This window comes from Xiphophorus couchianus, chromosome 13 (assembly GCF_001444195.1).
Source record: "Xiphophorus couchianus chromosome 13, X_couchianus-1.0, whole genome shotgun sequence".
NCBI classification, from domain to species: Eukaryota; Metazoa; Chordata; class Actinopteri; order Cyprinodontiformes; family Poeciliidae; genus Xiphophorus; species Xiphophorus couchianus.
The window spans coordinates 25,290,885-25,309,051 of NC_040240.1; the positions used below are offsets into that span (position 1 = coordinate 25,290,885).

Here is an 18,167-nt window from a genome sequence, read left to right on the forward strand (position 1 = left end):
ATTAGACAAAAAGTCACAATGAAACAAAACTAAACCATAATAAACAGCTCTAAGCAATTTAACCCGATTCTCAGTTTATACAGAAACAAAAGCATCAGTGGAGTTTCTGAGCGGCCAAACTAGCCGGTCCGGGTCAGACTTGGGCGGAGAAGGTGGAGCATCAGGATGGGCTGAGCTTCACCTGCGGTAGAAAACCCGATCCCGGCCGGCAGGACGCCAGAAAACGGGCCGCCATGCTCTCTGAGGAACAGCGTCTGGAGGTTCGGAGAGAAGTCAAAGGTCAGGAGGAATGAGAGTGCGGATCTGAGCGGCTGAAAGGAATCAGACGTTTTCCAGCAAACATGGCGGAGCAATGGAGGTCGGCGCTGCTCCTCTGCCTGCTGATGGCGGCCTCCAGCCTGGCCAGCACCGGAACCACGGCGCCCGCCAGCACCGGGAACGACACCGAGCACGGGACGGGCACCATCAACACGCTGCCCATCGTAACGTGGAAATGGCACCATGTGGAAGTGCCGTACCTGGTGGCGCTTTGGGTCATGGTGTGCTGGCTCTGCAAACTGGGTGAGTCCAGAAAAACTAAAAAAACATCACAAATACATCAAACTTTCTCCATCAGGTACAAAAAAAAAGTAAAACCTTCTACACGTCAAAAATCATCTAAAATAAACAAAACAAAACAGAAGAGCTTCAAAAACCTGGACTGGTCAGAATTAAAGGGAATTAAATTATTCTCACTAACAGCAAATGTATTTTTGATGCAGAAATTTAATTTAAATTCCAATTATCTACATTTTCCAGACAGAAACCAAAGCAACTTCTGATTTAGTTCATTTGTTTTTTAAATTATATTTATGACAACATTTAAACTTTCAAAGTGTTCAGGGCATCTTTTAAAGTTTGACATGCATTTATTAATTTTCCTTCATTTCTGCAACAAGCTAAAACAAATAAACAGCTTAAGTGTCAAAATGATTCTCTGAGTTTTTTTGTTGAAAGTAAGAAGTTTTTATTTAGTGTTAAATGTGAAAATGCAGAACTTTAAACATTAAATATCACATTGTAAACATTCAGATTTGAAATAAACGTAGAAGCAGTAAATGTTCTGGTTCTGGTCGTTTCTGGGTTTACTGACGGATCTTTGAACCTTCATCATTCACTGAGGATGATGATGTTTGCTTTAATTAGCCGATCATTTCTCTAATAAGTAAAACATTTCACTGTGTTGGACTGGGAGGAATCAATAAAATCAATTCAATCAATAAAGCTTTGAATAAATATTAATCTGATTTATTAATTAATTTGATAATATTTCTTTGTTGAATTATGGAAACGGAGGTGTTAGATTAAAATAAAATGTTGCATCGTTACAGTTGTGGGCACACCTGCGCTAACACACTGATAGCATTAGCTAATTGCTCATCTGACACTTTAGCATTTTTGCTAACTTTATAAATGTTTAGCGCACTTAGCTTCCCCTAATTAAATTTGTTCGGATAAATCAAATAACCTGCTTTCTGATTGAATAAATATTGGAACAGCCAATATTTATAATTTGTGCTTTAGGATTAGCACAACTGTCATAATTATTGCTTAGGCGTTAGCAGAACTAATATTTAAAATTAGTCCTTGAGGCTGGGCATACCTAATATTTATGATTAGCACTTCACTGTAACTGATCTTTTCCACCCGAGTCGTTTTTCCAGGGTTTATTAATCAGAAAAGCTTGGAGCTGCTTCAGTTTGAAACATTTGAGGATTCAGGAAAGAGTTTCTCTCTTCGGCTGCAGTTCTGTGGAGTTTCCAGAAATCCTTTAGTGCCAACTTGTCCTTCCCTGTTCCTGCAAAGGTCTGAGAGGCCAGAGCAGCTGATCAGGACGGCTTAAAGACTTCTAACTGTTTCCAGGAACATTTTAAAGTTGTTTTCAGGACTCTGGGCTTTTTAAAATTGATTTTTATTGATGATTTTCAGTCTGGTTGGCATTTCTGTTTGGTGTCTTGTTCAGCTAGAGAAACACAAGGTGTTTCTTTCTGACAGTCTGCCGGTAACAAAACCCCCAAATTGCTTCTTTGCTAATTTCTCTGCTGTGTGTTGACACAACTGTGGCTCATCCCTCCAGTTTTGGATCGTTTTCATGGCTGAATGCCTGTTAGATCAACGATAAGAGGTTAAAACAAAACCAGGCACGTTCTATAAAAACTGCCAGAACGTGTCTGCAGAACAGGAACAAGAGGTCAAACATCCTGCGTGACCTCTGCAGGTGTTCTCCATGTCTGACCTCAAACTGCCATTAGTGGCTCCTTGTGAACACAACAGGCGCAAAAAGGTCACATTTCTGTGGACAATGTAAATGAACGAGCGTGCGTCGCGGTGAGGGAGATGTTGGCCCGGCCGACGTAAATATGGGCTGAGGTCGGAGCGACGCCCAGCGGTACCGAGTGCCGACACGTCGGCCACGTCCCAGTGGGAAAGTCGGTTCCATCTAACCGGACCTGGAGGTTCTAAAGACGGGTCTGTAAAAAACTCCCACTAAAGTTACATTTGTGCCATTTGTATCTGATTGTTCTGGGATTCACATTTACATCAGAACAAAACCGCAGGAAGCATTTTCCTCCCAAAGGTCCGGTAGACCCGGTTCTATTGGAACCAGAACTCCAACATCTGCTCCACCTCCAGCTGTTGTGGTTCTGAGTCAAACCAACCTGTTCCCCTCCTGGCCTGTGGGGGCGCTGCACCAAGAACCACTGAAGGAAACGACACAAAAACCTCTGAAGACACTGAGAGCAACTTCCTTCTTCACCAGATGGAAACAAGATGGAGGCGTCAGATTTTAGTGTTGGAGGATTTCTCTTTAGTCTTTGGCTGAAGACCAGGAGCCATTTCTGCTGCTAGCGCTAGGCTAGCATGTTAGCTTTGGTTGCATTTACCCAGAATTCCCTGGGCTATAGTCCACTTCCTGCTTCTGGAGCAGTCTCCGGTTCACTTGGTGTTCACATTCAAACTGAACCAGAGTTCAGTTCAACCGAATCTGGACCGAGGAAAATATGAATTATTGTCACTTTCATCCTCATGACGACAAAAACGCTGATGAAATTAAACTAGAAAATATTTAATTTTAATTTTTTTTTGTTAATTAGTGGAGTAGTTGCCTTGCATAGTGTGTGTGTGTGTGTGTGTGTGTGTGTGTGTGTGTGTGTGTGTGTCTCCCTGCGGACCTCCAGGTTCCTCAGTCATCTAGAAACCTGACTGTTAGAATGTGATCTCATGTTTACTCCCCTCTGAGTGGAAACTGGCTCTCTAGCTCCTGTTTTTCTGAACTGGAGGGGTCAGGTAGCATACTGACTGCTCGTTAGGTGCCAGAGGTGCCAGCCTGTCGGCGGCTGGTGAAGCCGCTGCATGATGCCTCCTGTTGGGTTTCTGTGATTTAAATCAACCGAGTGCGATCCACGCCGCTGAGCAAGAACGCCTTTAACATTTTATTAACTAATAAGCTGCAGAACAGCGGCCGGCCTTTAACTAGGCTTTCAATCATTGCATAACCGCCACAGAGGTGAAACAGAGGAGCTCTGAGTGCTACTGTACTCTGAGCAGCCGCAGGGACGTCTGTCTTATTTACACAGAAAAGGATAAATATCAGTTTATTTACCAGTTTTTACTGTATGAACAAAGTTTAACGCCAGTCTGGGGCGAAAGGTAAAGTCAGAGCTCTGCACTGCAAAAACACTAAATCTTAGCAAGTCATTTTTGGTTTAGTTTCTAGTGAAATATAACTCCTAAAATAAGACAAAAACTAACAAGCAACTTTCCAACAAGAAACAGGAGCTTAAAGTAAATTATTCCTTAATATTGCTGAAAAAGTTCAGGTTCTAATAATAAGAAGGCATTTTTCCATGTTAATCTGCTGGTGCAGAACTTTTTTTATTGGTATTAAGGAATTATTGACTCAGAACAAACTCACATATCCTGCTGAAAAGTGACTTTCGTCTTATTTTAAGAGATGTGCACACAAACCAGACCAAACCTGGTAAGATTTTGTGTTTTTGCAGTTTTTATGTTTTGATCTATAAACCGAATTACTATGTGTTCAAACATTTACAAGTCCGACTTGTTAACTTTACGGGTCCCCTTCCTCCGTCTTCCGGTGACTTTATTCTGGGATTCAGGCCTTCCAGTCTGGAGTTACTGGTTAACCCGTCGGGTTTGCTGTTTGTTTTTGCTCCTGCTGTTCCAACTTTACGTGATGTTTCATGTTTTCCTTTAAAACCACCAAGAACAACGAGTTAAATGTGGCTTTAAACCTTAAAACCAGAAGAAGAACCGCCTGGACGCAGCATCTGGTCGGATAAATCGCTCAGCATTTTAACGGGGTTCTGTCAACTAGTTATGAGTAGTTAACATGTTACCTGCATTACGAAATGTTCAGATTTTCAACTATTATTTCACTCTTTAGTCTCTTTTTAACTAGAGAGATTATTTCTCTTTAGTTAAAAGAGAAATAATCTGCCAATGCAACTAGTACTTTTTTTAAATATTAAAGAATTATTTGCTTTTAAATATCTCCTATTTCTTCCTGAAAATGTATTTATAAGTCAGTTTTGTCTTATTCTAAATGTAAAGACATTTGTACTAGAAACTAGACCAAAAATACTGAAGTTAAAGCTTAAATAGTTCTGGTTTATTTAAAGAAAATCTGAATAAAGAATGAATTAAAATGGAAATATCTCTGCAGTTTGTTCTGGAAGTCTGTGAAATTATTTCACTCACATCCAAAGAGTCTTTAGCCAAGATTGAGAAACATGAAGGTCAATCATTTCTGAGGTGAAAACGACGTAAAAACCTCCAGAACGGACGTCCGTCCAGCTCCAAACCAGTGACCTCTGACCTCTGCTCCATCATACAAAACTCTGTCTCCGTAAAACTGAAAAATCTGTTTGGGACCGGAAAGAACAAACAGAGCGAAGGAGCGAGGAGTGACTGAGTAACCAGAGCGGTCCGTCACTCCCACCGCTGGTTCCGCTACAAAAAGCTGCGGTCCGGGTCGGGAACGCCCCTGAGCCCGCGCCGCCTCAGGAATGAGGATGCAGGTGATGAACGGCAGATAGAAGGACAGGAGAACGGTTCCTGCGGTTCTGATTTGTCCCAATGATGATCCTGGTTCTGCTGCTGTGCTGCGTCTCGTCTGCGGCGCCGCAGGAATCCCATCATGAACACGGCGGCGGACACAACGCCACCGGAATCGCCATCGTCTCCTTTAAATGGCACCATGTGGAGTCCCCCTACCTCGTTGCAGTGTGGATACTGGTGTGCTTCTTTGGCAAACTCCGTAAGTCTAGGGTCCGAAATGTCAACAAAAATAAGAATATTTTTCATTTATTTTGCTCTCTCACAAACAATCCAACATAAATATAACAAAAATAATAATAATTCCGTTTTAGAAACATCTTTTCCATTAAACTTTAAATAAAATGGCTTTTAAAAGACAGAATAGACATTCCTCCATTTATCCCTCATATCTTTCCTTTCCAAACTCATCCGGATCAATAGTCTGCTGCTTCCTGAAGGTCTTACTGTTCTGTCTGTTATCAGTTGTTTTTCTTTTGTAATACTCAGACTTGTTCTTTTTTTAGAAAAAAGGCTTCAGTCACACCTGGTGAGGTGAAATAATATTTTGCAAAGGGAAAAGTTGAATGGTTTCATTCGTCCTCTGGCTGGTTAATCATAAATCGGAACAAATTGATGCGTCCAGGACCGATAGTCGATGATTTGCAACCTGACAGAAGTTGTTCAGTTACAGTACAAACTGAAATCTGTCCTCTGACAACCGATTCAAAACCCTCCTGCTGTAACTTCTCATCTGAAATTCCTGCCTCAGGAATCAGAAAGTTTCTGTATTTCACGTTTTTTTAAAGGTTTGAGTAAAAGAGACGGTTTGATAAAGCTGCTGCCTTCAACTCTGTTAGTTTGCATAAACATTCACATCTGTTCATTTTTGAATGAAGCATTATTTTATACATCATTTGATCAATTTGTCATGTTAGTGTGTTTAAATATACAAAACATGTTTAATTGGCCTCCAGCTGCCTGGGGCGAAATGTTGAAGACGGTTCATCTCTGAGCTTAAACTGAGCAGAAAAATATTACCGTAACAGTTATAGCATATTACTTTTTTATTTTGTAAATCTACATTTGTCTGTTTGTTTGCTCCAAATGTTTATGGTTTTAGCTTGCTAATTAAATATTTAGCAAGCTGGTGGTAAACTGGTGATTCACAGGAAGCTAAGTGTTGAGCTCAGCTTGAATCTAAACAGCTCAAACATTGGATTTGACAAGGAAAAAATGAAATTCTGAGTTTGTAAAGTCAAAAATTTGCTAGAAAAAAAACCTTAGAAATTGAGATAAATTACATAAAAAAACTAAAAAATCTTTGAGTTTAATTGTAAAATTTCTGATTTTTTTCTAGCCAGTTTTTGACCTTTAAAAGTTCCATGTTTCTTTTTCAAAAATTTGTGAGATTAAGCTCAAAATTTCAGATTGTTTTTCAGCTGTGAACCACAGGCCTCGTTGTGCTTTCACTGCAAAGGAAATGTGTGACTGAACCTCTGACCTGCTTCCCTCCAGTCATCGAGGCCAACCACAAAATCACCAACTACATCCCGGAGAGCGCCCTGCTCATCTGCTTCGGCTTCATCCTGGGCGGGATAGTCTGGGGCGCGGACAAGGTCCAGACCTTCAAGCTCACCCCGACCGTCTTCTTCTTTTACCTGCTGCCGCCGATCATGCTGGACACCGGCTACAGCATGCCCAACAAGCTCTTCTTCACCAACCTGGGCGCCATCTTGATTCACGCCGTCATTGGCACGGTCTGGAACGCCGCCACGTTGGGGCTGTCGCTGTGGGGGTGCCACCAGGGCGGAGCCATGGGTAACTAGAGTTTCTATTGGATCATTATGGCTTACCTGCACAGGTAGGAGGAGGGTGCGTGTATTTTCACCTATTTCAAGGAATAGGTGAAAAACAAAAGCAGACAGTTCTTGTTGATTTTTACTTTAAAATGCTAAATAAAATCTATGCTTTTTTATTTTTGTGTCCAAAAAATTGATAAAATGTGGATTTCAGATTTTGAATTTTAAAATGACAACAACAATAGAAGCAAATAATTACTTTTATGCATTTGTTTTATAATTTGAAATGTTATGAAAACTGGCACAAGAAAGTTCAAATTATAATTTGAAGTTTTCTTTAACAAGAAAACTATTTTTAAAAATTCTACCAAAATAAAAATTATGTTAAAAAAAAAGTCTTATAAAATAACTAAATAAGATTTGAGGAAAAGTCTCATTTTAAATGGATAATTTTCATGTGATTTTTCCCTGACTCTTGTCTCGCAGGCAACATTGAAATCGGGCTGCTGCAGTACCTGCTGTACGGAAGCCTGATGGCCGCCGTCGACCCGGTCGCCGTCATCGCGGTGTTTGAGCAAGTTCACGTCAACGAGGTTCTCTTCATCCTGGTGTTCGGAGAGTCGCTGCTCAACGACGGCGTTACGGTGGTTCGTACATGCAGACCTGCTACGAAAACTAAGACATCTTTATGGATATTTTTGTAAAAACCATATGCAAATGTTGTTTAATATCAGTAAAAGACCTCTGAATGAAGTGGAGATTTGAGAAAAATTGCAGTCTATAAGAAATAATATATATAGAACCACATACCTGCTCTGAAGTGTGGGTTGTTTTGAAGGATTCTAATTGGCTGACAGGTTTTAGCTTTGCACTACACTGCCCCCTATGGGTTTGGCATGTTTAAAACAACATTCAGGGACAGATTTGTGCATCTTCATGTAGATAGAAACTTTTCTACGGCATCGTAGAAAGGTTGTGTAGATAGAAAAAAAAAGAATAAATTTCCCCATTAGTTTTGAGATTAATTTCAGAAATTGTCTAGAAAAAATGTGAAAATTTCTGACATTCAAAAGTCAAGGATTTGTAAGACAAACCTCAGACATTTTGTGATTAATCTCAGAACGTTTCTAGAAAAACTCTGACATTTCTGAGCTCAAAAAGTCAAAAATTTGCTAGAAACTCTCAGAACGTTTGAAATTAATCTTAGAAGATTTTATAGAAAAAACTGAAAATTTCAGAGCTTCCAACGTCTAAAAGTTTCTAGTGGAAACCTGACAGTTTTCAAGTTTCAAAAGTAAAAAAGAATTGCGAGAAAAACTCATAACATTTGACTAAAGTCCAACATTTGCAAGGAAAAACTTTGAAATTTTGGAATTATTATATTCTAGAAAAAATTTTTTTAAAAGTGTAAAGTTATTTTCCAAGTTTTTTCTCAAAATGTTCAGAAATTACTCTCAAAATCTTTGAGGATTTTTTTTTGGCATATTATTTTTTTTAAACATTGTAGTGGAAATATGTGTTTTTTAATGACAGCGTGTGTGCGCAGCTTTAGCCTCTTTCTTTCTGTACTTCATCCGAGCACCCGGACTTTAAACCAACATTCACCAGTTGTTTCCTGTCCTTTAGGTGCTTTTCAACGTCTTCGACGCGTTCGTGTCTCTTGGAGGAGGTGCAATCGATGCTAAGGAGATCATCAAGGGAATAGGTGAGACATTTAATGAGTTTTTATCTGGGAACGATCTGATCTGGTGAATTTGGATATCCTGAATCTCTTCTATTTTTCTCAACAGTTTCCTTCTTTGTGGTGGCGTTTGGCGGTTCCCTGTTGGGCTTTGTGTTCGGCCTGCTGATGTCTCTGTTGAGCAGATGCACCAAGAACGTCCAGATCATTGAGCCGGGCTTCATCTTCGTCCTGGGATACTTGTCCTACCTCACCGCCGAGATGCTGTCGCTGTCGTCCATCCTCTCGTGAGAAATCTGTTTTATAGATCAAATCTGGCCAAAATCAGCACCGTGGACGTGAAGCTAAGGAGTTTTTATTTTTGTTCTGAAGGGTCGTTTTCTGCGGCATTTGCTGTCAGAAGTACATGAACTCCAACATGAACGAAAACTCCATCCAAACTGTCCGTTACGCCATGAAGGTCTTCGCCAACGGCTCGGAAACCATGATCTTCGTCTTCCTCGGCATCTCCGCCATCGATAAGGCCATCTGGGTCTGGAACACGGGCTTCATCCTTCTCACGCTGCTCTTCATCCTCATCTACAGATTCATCGGTGAGTTTCTGGCCTTCGTTGTTGTGACTGAGAGGAAAAACAACCAGTCACGGACCTGACCCTTCCTGCTTATGTTTCAGGTGTGTTTATCCTCACCTGGATGCTGAACAGGTACCGACTTGTCCCGATAAGTTTTGTTGACCAGATAATTATGGGCTACGGTGGCCTGCGAGGGGCTGTGGCTTATGGACTGGCAGTGAATCTGAATGAGTCGAAGATAAAGGAGAAGAACCTGATGGTGTGCACGACTCTCCTCGTCGTCTACTTCACCGTGATTCTCCAGGTGAGCGCTCGGGGTTGGTTGGTTGTTTCTTGTCACATGACAGTCCCTTCAAACCATCACTTATTCAGACACGTTCATCTTCTCCCCTCCAAAAATACATAAACACAACTTTCTGGATCCACTCCTTCATGCATCTGATCCATCCAGTCAGCAACAGAAAGTTCTTACAAAACAGGAAGTAATTCTCCGACAGGGATTTAAAAAATTGGTTAAAAGATATTAAAACAATACATTTCTATATTATCGCAGCAGTGTAACCTCACACTAAAAATTAAGGGAAATCCAGCCTTTATAATTTATTCTGTGTGGGGACAAAATGCAAGTGCAAAAATGATAATTTGCTTTACAAAAATGGGTACCACTTTACAATAAGGCTCCCCTTACAGATGGCTAATAAATAGTTTAGAAATATGTTATTAATTAATCTCTAAACACCTTGTGTTGCCTTGATTGTCATGCTGTTTTGTACATTTCTGACTTGCAGGGAGTGACGATGAAACCTTTGGTTCAGTGGCTGAAAGTGAAGCGAGCTGAAATTGCTGAGATCACACTCATAGAAAAAGTGCAGAACAAGGTAAATATCTAAATGAAACAGTCAGAGTTTGACATTTTTCAACCTGGGACTCCCAACAATATAAACATATGTCGCTAAGCTAGCATGCTAGCGCCGAAATGCTAACCTAGTAGAACAGTTATTTCTCTCCTAAAAACAGTCAACATAAGACTATTAATGAAATGACACGTTTTATATGTTCAAAACGTTTTGGGAATTATATCCATGCGCTTGGTGGATGTTATAAACCTGTAACTAAACTAAAATAAGAAGGAGGCTGTTTACTGCTAACGTCCTTCTTCTTTCAACTGTGAGGGCAAAGCAGGGAAAAATGCGCGGGAAACACTGCCACCCTGTGGTGTAAGTGGGTATTACGCCTCAATTCAATATAGCTCCAGCCCTTTTAATTCTGTCAATGTGTGTTAAATTCTTAAATTATCAATAAAACAAAACAATGTGTCACATTTAATTTTAGTAATTTGTTACATGTTGGATTTATGTTCATGTATATTTAATTATAACTTTGAAATTTTAAAAGAATATTCAAAAAATGTCCAATCAGAAATCTCACAAGCCCCACATTGAAGATTTCTGATTGAGATGCTACAAAGTCTGTCATTTGTCTCGCTTCAGGTGTTTGATCACATGCTGATTGCTATTGAGGACATTTCAGGACAAATAGGAGACAACTACATGAGGAATAAGTAAGTACAGGAGACGGATTTGTTTAAAACCATAATTAGCCGCAGGAGTTACAATGGATTCTCGTTTGAAGGTGGAGAAACTTCGAGGAGAAGTGGATGTCGAGGCTGTTACTGAAGCCGTCTGCGAGGAAGCAGCAGGACCACCTGTACAACGTCTTCCACCAGCTGAACCTGCAGGATGCGATGGAGTACGTGAAAGAGGTGAGGACGTCCCTCTGTCCGCCGATCCGCCGCTGTCTGACGGGCACAGCTGTCCGCCGGGAGGCTGCAGGTGGTGAAACATCATCCCACTCTCGTTTTATTTCAGGGTGAGCGCAGAGGCTCCCTAGAGTTCATCCGCAACGAAAGCGCGTTTGTTGACTTCAAGAAGAAGCTTGGGGAAGACTACGAAGAGGCGATGCCAGACATCATGGCGGATATGGCCAATGATCAGGGCGGAGCTTCAGCGCTGAGGTGAGAGAACGACTCCAAAGGCTTCCTTCAGGTTTTCCTTCCAAACCTCCAGATGTTCCTCGGGTCTCCTAGTGCTCTAGATGAGTCTCTGAAGATCAGTGACTGTTAGGTGCAGAAATATGTTTTCAGTTTTACCTTTTAAGCTCAGAAATTTAAATGTTTTATGGAGAAGATTTCTGAGCTTAATCTCAATATCTGAGCTTTTCTTGCAAATTTTCAACTTTTGAAGCTCAGAAATGTCCTTGTTTTTTTTCTAGAAAATTTCTTAGATTATTCTCCATACTTCTGAGTATTTTGGCAGAGATTACCTCCTCCATTTTTAAAAATATCTATGATGGCTGTTGTAAATATCAGCGTCCACATTTGTAAAGAAGCTCCATGAATGATGAGAGCTTCCTGAAACACTGCAAAGCTGAATGTCTAGAATAAACCACTGATGGTTGAAAAACTTGAATAACAAATTAAACATTATAAATATGCTTGTTGTTGAGCTTAGATTTCTATTTATTCAATAATTTAGCAGCAGAAAATGTTTTCTAAGTTGAAAATGTTGATTATTTTAGACCCTACAATTAACTTGACTGAAAATTTACGTCTTACTACGAATAAAAAGGTAATGAAAGAAACAAAACTGCTCAGATTTTGACAGAATTTCCTTTTTCCTCGTGTAAAGCAGCATAAATAAGCCCAGTAACGATCCTGTTTCTACCTGCAGAAGAGACGTGTTGCCGACGGTCAGTTTGGAGATGCACGAGCAGAACATGAGGGGCCTCAGAGAAGCAGAGGGCATCAACGCTCACCACCTGCTGGACCAGCATCTCTACAAAGGCCGGAAGCAGGTAGGCCCGTCCAGCAGGCTGGAGCTGCGGCTCAAATGCCCCCAACACCAAATCCGTCCTCATTTCTGATGCTTTCCGGCCCTCAGCACCGGTACCGCTACAGCCGCAGCCACTTGGACATCAACCAGGATGAAAACGAGGTGCAGGAGATCTTCCAGAGAACCATGAGGAGCCGCCTGGAGTCCTTCAAGTCCGGGAAGATGGGCGTGGCGCCACCGAAGACCATAACCAAGCACACCAAGAGAGAGCCGCAGACAAAGGTCCAGCCCTCAGCTTGATTTTACAGGAAACAGGCTTTAAGAGCCTCCTCTGCTGCGCATCTTTATAAACATTTAAAGTAAAACGTTTCTGTTTCCATTGCAGATGCCAAACGGAAAGAATAAACCGTACCATTCTGGGGACGAAGGTTAGCATCTGAAACAAACTCCACCATTTCAAGTACCGAGATCTAAAAACCCAAATACAACCTGAGACAGAAACTGGAGAAGTTTAATCGGTTTGGTGGTGCTGGTTAACCTGCCACAGGACTTAAAGCTGCAGTGTGTAACTTTTATTAAAAAAAATATCTTTTTATGTATCTGTTGAAACCGTCACTTTGTTGTACAGTTTGAGACAGATAATCTGACAAAAATCAAGCTCCTCTGCTTTTCCCAGCGCTAACTAGGAACAACCAATCAGAGACAGGAGGCGGGGCTTAGCGCTGTTAATTACAGTGTGATGTGGCGCCTCCTAACCATTGCTCTCTAGTACGCTGCAGCTAGCACAATCTGTTATAAATGCTAGTGCTAGTTAGCATTCGCTAGTGACCACACATAGCAAAGGGGTCGACCACGCCTAGCGACGAGTCGACCGCAGCTAGCGACGAGTTAGCGACAGTTGACACCGTCTCTCCTCACTAAGATTGGAGTTTCTCACTCAAACTCAGAGGTTATGTACTTTTTCTTCATGTCCTCTAAAAACACCGTTATGTTTTTCAGATTTTGAGTTCTCAGAAGGAGACAGCGCCTCAGGCTACGATACTTCCTTCCCTACGAGAGTCACCTACAGAGCCGGAGGTAGATCATCGGCACCATCCGTTCCTTAATTTGTAAACTAGTTCTGATCCGGTTTCTGCATTTCCCCTGCAGCTGGAATTGAGAACCCCGCCTTCATGCCGGACCTGGACCCCTCCTCGCCGCTGCACATCCCCCCCTGGCTGGCGGACGCCGGGATGGAGGTGAACCCGGTGGCGCCGTCGGAGCGCGCCCAGGTGAGGACACCTGGATACCTCCACCGCCTGTCTTCCCTGCGAACCAACGCACGGTCCGGTGAGACCGCCCAGGACCGGGACCTGCCAACACCCCCACCTCACAGAGACGATGACCACCTGTAGCGCCCCCACAGGAACAGGAAATGACTTCAGACTTTGCATCAATGCCAGGATGTCAACTGGAGAATCAGCGACTCAACTGAAACTGCTTCTGGAGTTTCCTGTCCCTGAATGTGACGTAGAAACCTTTAAAAAGGAAGTTATGGTTTTAAGGAGGGTTTATGATTAGAGGGACATAAAATCAAATCTATGATCTGAATTTCTGTTTGTTTTATTATTTTTTGCTGAGAGCTTAATATAAAACTGCTGTAAAAACGTCTCATGTATGATAAAGACAGATTTATGTATTTATTTCAGTTTGTAAAGCCAGACATGCAGAGAACAGCACTCAAACTTTAATCCATGTGTGAATGAAAATATCCTTTAGAAATAAAAGTGAATAACGTTTTGGTTTTGGTGGAGTTTATTTAAACTGGATAAAAGTTCTCTGCAGGTTAGAACCAACACGGTTCGTTATCATGCACACAAACTTTCATTCATATCTCTAAGCATGAAAAGTCTTTAAAGAAGTATTGAAACAATCATCGCCATCTTTTAGATTAATTACTCCTTTTGACTTTATGTGTCAAAACAACATTTTTCCTCATCACCTTTGGTGTCAGACGTGGGATCTGTAAGCGACCGATTGAATCTTTGGGTTTTCCTGTTCTAAATATTTAAATAATAAACAATATTGGGAGTTTTGTACTGAAAGTTAAAGGGCCAGTATCATGCAAAAATAGACTTTTTGAGCTTTATGTTGTGCTATGATGTTACTCCATCAACAACAAACCTGGAGTGTTTGAGAAATCCTTTAATCTCCATGGCAACCATTCAACTTTAAAATGCCCCAATGGACCTAGCCCCGCCTTCGAGGTGCAGCTCCTCCCCCACTCAGCTCCTTCAGACTAGCCAGCACCAATTAGCAAACAGCTGCTGATCTCATTATAGGAGCTGCTGCTCAGAGCAACGCTGGTAAAAACATTAAAGGGTTAATAGAGGAGCCATGTTGGGACGACTTCCTGGAGGCGGAGCTTCAGAAAGAGCAGGAAACTTAAAGAGACAGAGACCCAATTTCAAGGCGTTAAATCAGGAAGTAAGATTTATTTTAAGTCATGTTTAGCATTTTTATAACAACTGAAGTTAACGTAGTTACTTGACTGTGCTCTGCAATGACACCATGTCTGGAAAATACATGATACCGCCTCGTTAAAGGACGTAGACGGAGGTACCAACATTTTCAGGAGAATGGTGGGAGCAAGCTGTAGAACATGTGTGTCAAACTCAAGGCCTGGGGGCCAAATCTGGCCCACCATAGCTTTCTAGGTGGCCCTCGGGACTCCAGACAGAAATGTATATCAAACAATCTCTCCAGTTTTTCTGGTGCTAACCCATAATCTTGGGTTTATTGCAAATGAGTTTAACATCCTGGTGATGTGTTGTCTGTATTTTAAACTCCAGAACAGCTGAAGCACCAAGTTCCTGTAAATCAAACCTAAAACCAAACCTGTTCAGTTTAACTGGATTCACATAAAATGTCGTCTGATTTTCAACCTCTTTGTTTTGCTTGTGATATTGTATGAACTCACAATTAGACATTTTCTGAGAAACATTTTTTACAAACTATATAGTAGCCACTTCAGTCATAAATAATGCATTTCTGCAGCTTCCAGAGTGTTTATGATGAAGCCCAGCAGGATCTTTTCGTTCCCAGCATCCTTCAGGTAGAAGTGAGAGCCGTCAAACATCCTGACGGTGAAATCTCCAGATGTCACCTTCCTCCAAGCTGCTCAGGACAGACATGGAAACAATCATGTTTCTTTAAGAAAGGGAGGAGTAAGTGTCTCCATCAAGAATATAAATTCAGCTGCATGTTAGCCTGATATAATTGCTCTCAGTGCAAGTTAATGTAAAGCTGCAGTTTTCTGACCGATTACCAAACTTTAAAAAGTCTGACCTGCTGATTCCGATTTTAGCGGAGACCAATTTTTTTTGTAGGAAATGTTGCTGAGTAGAAAACAGTAGAGTGACTATTGCTGACTGAAGACATGCAGACGTGACCCGGTGGGCCGGTCTGTCAGTCAGACCTCCGTCCTCGAGGATTTTTAGACCTTTGCTGAGGTATTTAAGATCAGCTTCACGTGCAAGTATCAGCCAATCACTGTTCTCCTAAAATTAAGGAAATCAGTGCTGCCAAATCGATAATTTAAAGTATTTCCAGTAACTATTATTTATCAGGATTTTTTCAAACTTGACTGTTCAAGACCCAAAGAAAAAAATCTGTAAGCATCTTATAGATTATTTTTTATCTCCCTATTAATTTTTTAATGTTTTTATGAGTATAAACTCAGACTTTCTTGAAAAGCTTGTAAAATGTATTTGTTCCTTTCATTTCAAAGCAGAATGGGACTAAAAATGACATTTGTTCAGGTGTGAAGGGGTTAGTTTTCATCAGGACCGACCCTGTAAGTCGTGAGGGACGTCCTCCTTTCCGTCGAAACACGTAACGGGACAGGACAGAACCGGACCGTCTGGTTCTGAAAACCTAAAGGAAGGGAATTGGTTCAGTGAAACGTGAGTCTGGACTGAACTGGGATCTCTGAACAGACCTGTAGTTCTCCGCAACGCGCAGGTCGGCCTTCAGGGCCGGCAGGAAGAGCCTCACAACGTCGGGGTTCGCCAGCAGCTCCGGCGGCGTTCCCCCGACGGACGCCAGCCACCGGAGGAACTCGCCGTCCGATAACTCGCTTCGTTTTGGAGCCTTAAGGCGAGTTTCAGACTAGAGGAGTAAAACAGCATCGAGTTAATGGAGAGCAGGAAATAACTCAATATTTCGAATACAAGAACCTAACTTGGCAAATGTTTTCTGGGACTTTATGACAAAAACAACATTGGTCACTAAAAACATTCAGGATACCAGCCATTTTCAAGATGGTCATCAAGTAAAATGCATATCTAAACTACATTTTCTAATATTTATCACAGATGGTGTTAAATCATACATAATTAGATCCAAAAAACATTAGATTTACTGACAATCTTTAGATACTTCAAGATGGCTGCTATGGTTGTCACTGAAAATACATTTTTGTACTAAAATTGCCAAATAGGTGAATATTTTTGGTATCAAATCATAGCCAACATATCTCAAATATTTTCTTGATTTTATGTTTCTTTTTCTGGTGGACATTTTTCAAAATGGCCGCCATGGTTGAATATATGTTCGCACTAAAATCAGCAGTAGTTATTGTTTGGTTTTATCAATGTCTTATACATTTTATTCAGTTTTTACTATTATTTTATCTGTGTAACTCATTCGTATCTTGAGATAAAGTTTAATTAAAGGATTTCTGTTCAATATTCAAACCCCAGTAAATATTTAGAGAACAATGGCAACCAGAACCAGAAGCTCTCAGGTTCTGGTTCCTGCAGGAACTTTACAAACATGAGAATTACGATGAACTCACATGTGGAGCTGAAGCTCCAGACAGGAACATGTGGACCGGCTCCAAGTTGTGAACTTTCTTCAGATCTTCTGCAACAGCAAAGCTGGTGAGAGCTCCAAAACTGAAAAAATATTTATAAAAAAGTAAAACTGTGGTTTGTTGAGAAAACCGAGAGATATTAGCAGATCATTATGTTGTTTATTTAAACTCCTCCTGGAGAATTTCACTCTGATTCTCCAGACTGAAATCCCCGACTGCTGGATGGAACATACTGACTACTCAGAACTACTCCACATTACCACTTCCACTGGCTGCGAGATGTCCCACCTGTGGCCAAACATAGCAAACGGTTTCTCCTTCAGCAGCGGCAGCAGAGCCGAGATGACTTCATCCACGATCTGCTGCATGTTGTCAAAGAACGGTTCCCTGGCTCGGTTCTCCCGGCCCGGCAGCTTCACCGCAAACACTGGAGCCAAACGGATCAACAGCGCTCCGTTACTCGGTTAGATACGTCACAAAGGAAGCAGACATTTCAAATAAAGCCTCAGAACAGCTAAAAAGCAGTGGTGGGTACACTTCCGCTAATAGCGGAGCTAATGCGACCTTTAGCACTTTAGCGTTTTTGCTAACTTTGAAAACATTTAGCACAGTTAGCTTTCCCTAAATTCATTTTCTGTATAAATTTTAAAACGGTAATTTGGTCGGTTGTTTTGTAAACCTTCAATTCAATAAAGAAAGAAATAAACAAATTATTGTCATTTTGGTCAATAATTAACTTAACATGTTGGTTTGTCAGATTGTGTAATTTTAAAATATTAAACGAGTCAAAATTTGATCAGTTACTCACTACTTGAGTTTTACCAAATACTTTTTTACTCTTGAGTAAATTCTTGGACGGTTTCTCTTTACTTTTGCGTGGATAAAAATATGTTGAAGCGGTGAGTACAGGTCATTTTTGGTTACTCTCTGTAAACATGTTGCTGCTGGCAGGAAACTGTTTCTGTGTCTTTGATAGATTTATCTTTGAGCAGCAGATTAATTATGTATTTTAAATCCACAAACTGGCTTAAGTTAAACCCGCAGCAGCTCTCCGACATGTTGAACGGTGCAAAGTGCAGTGCTGGTCCTGCAGGAAGGAGCTTTACCCTCCACGGAGCTGTTCAGGACGGTCCCCCAGCGGGCGTAGTGGATGGAGCCCCCGCCTGCCCAGGGGAAGCAGATGAGCCTGGTCACAGCTTCCGGTCTCCACCGGAAGCAGCTGATCACCTTCTCCATTCCGGTTCACCAGGATCCAGCCGTTTCTCCGCCAGCCTGTTGCTGCTGCAGCTTTTCCTGCTGTCGTTCTTCTGTGGTTCAGGAACTGAGGGA

At 41.4% G+C, this 18,167-nt stretch overlaps 2 protein-coding genes across 3 annotated transcripts; one reads left to right on the forward strand and one right to left on the reverse strand.

Moving 5' to 3' along the window:
- Positions 1 to 39: 39 nt before the first annotated feature.
- LOC114155349 (sodium/hydrogen exchanger 3-like) lies at positions 40 to 13,764 on the forward strand. 2 transcript variants are annotated; one of them, XM_028035190.1, is made up of 16 exons: positions 40 to 561; positions 6,616 to 6,918; positions 7,386 to 7,546; positions 8,526 to 8,604; positions 8,690 to 8,867; positions 8,953 to 9,173; positions 9,254 to 9,456; positions 9,941 to 10,030; positions 10,643 to 10,713; positions 10,785 to 10,914; positions 11,021 to 11,166; positions 11,882 to 12,005; positions 12,092 to 12,265; positions 12,369 to 12,411; positions 12,983 to 13,060; positions 13,133 to 13,764. In XM_028035190.1, exons 1-16 carry the CDS (start codon positions 342 to 344, stop codon positions 13,375 to 13,377), a joined length of 2,466 nt encoding a protein of 821 aa, XP_027890991.1. In that variant the 5' UTR covers positions 40 to 341; the 3' UTR covers positions 13,378 to 13,764. The 2 variants fall into 2 exon arrangements, with proteins under 2 accessions (XP_027890991.1, XP_027890992.1); XM_028035191.1 differs by lacking the exon at positions 40 to 561 and adding an exon at positions 5,035 to 5,320.
- Positions 13,765 to 14,904: 1,140 nt separating this feature from the next.
- olah (oleoyl-ACP hydrolase) lies at positions 14,905 to 18,167 on the reverse strand. The gene is made up of 6 exons (XM_028035102.1): positions 17,945 to 18,167; positions 17,127 to 17,265; positions 16,821 to 16,920; positions 15,963 to 16,132; positions 15,816 to 15,898; positions 14,905 to 15,139 (listed from the first exon to the last, which is right to left on the reverse strand). The coding sequence occupies exons 1-6, from the start codon at positions 18,072 to 18,074 to the stop codon at positions 14,997 to 14,999; spliced, it is 765 nt and encodes a 254-aa protein (XP_027890903.1). The 5' UTR covers positions 18,075 to 18,167; the 3' UTR covers positions 14,905 to 14,996.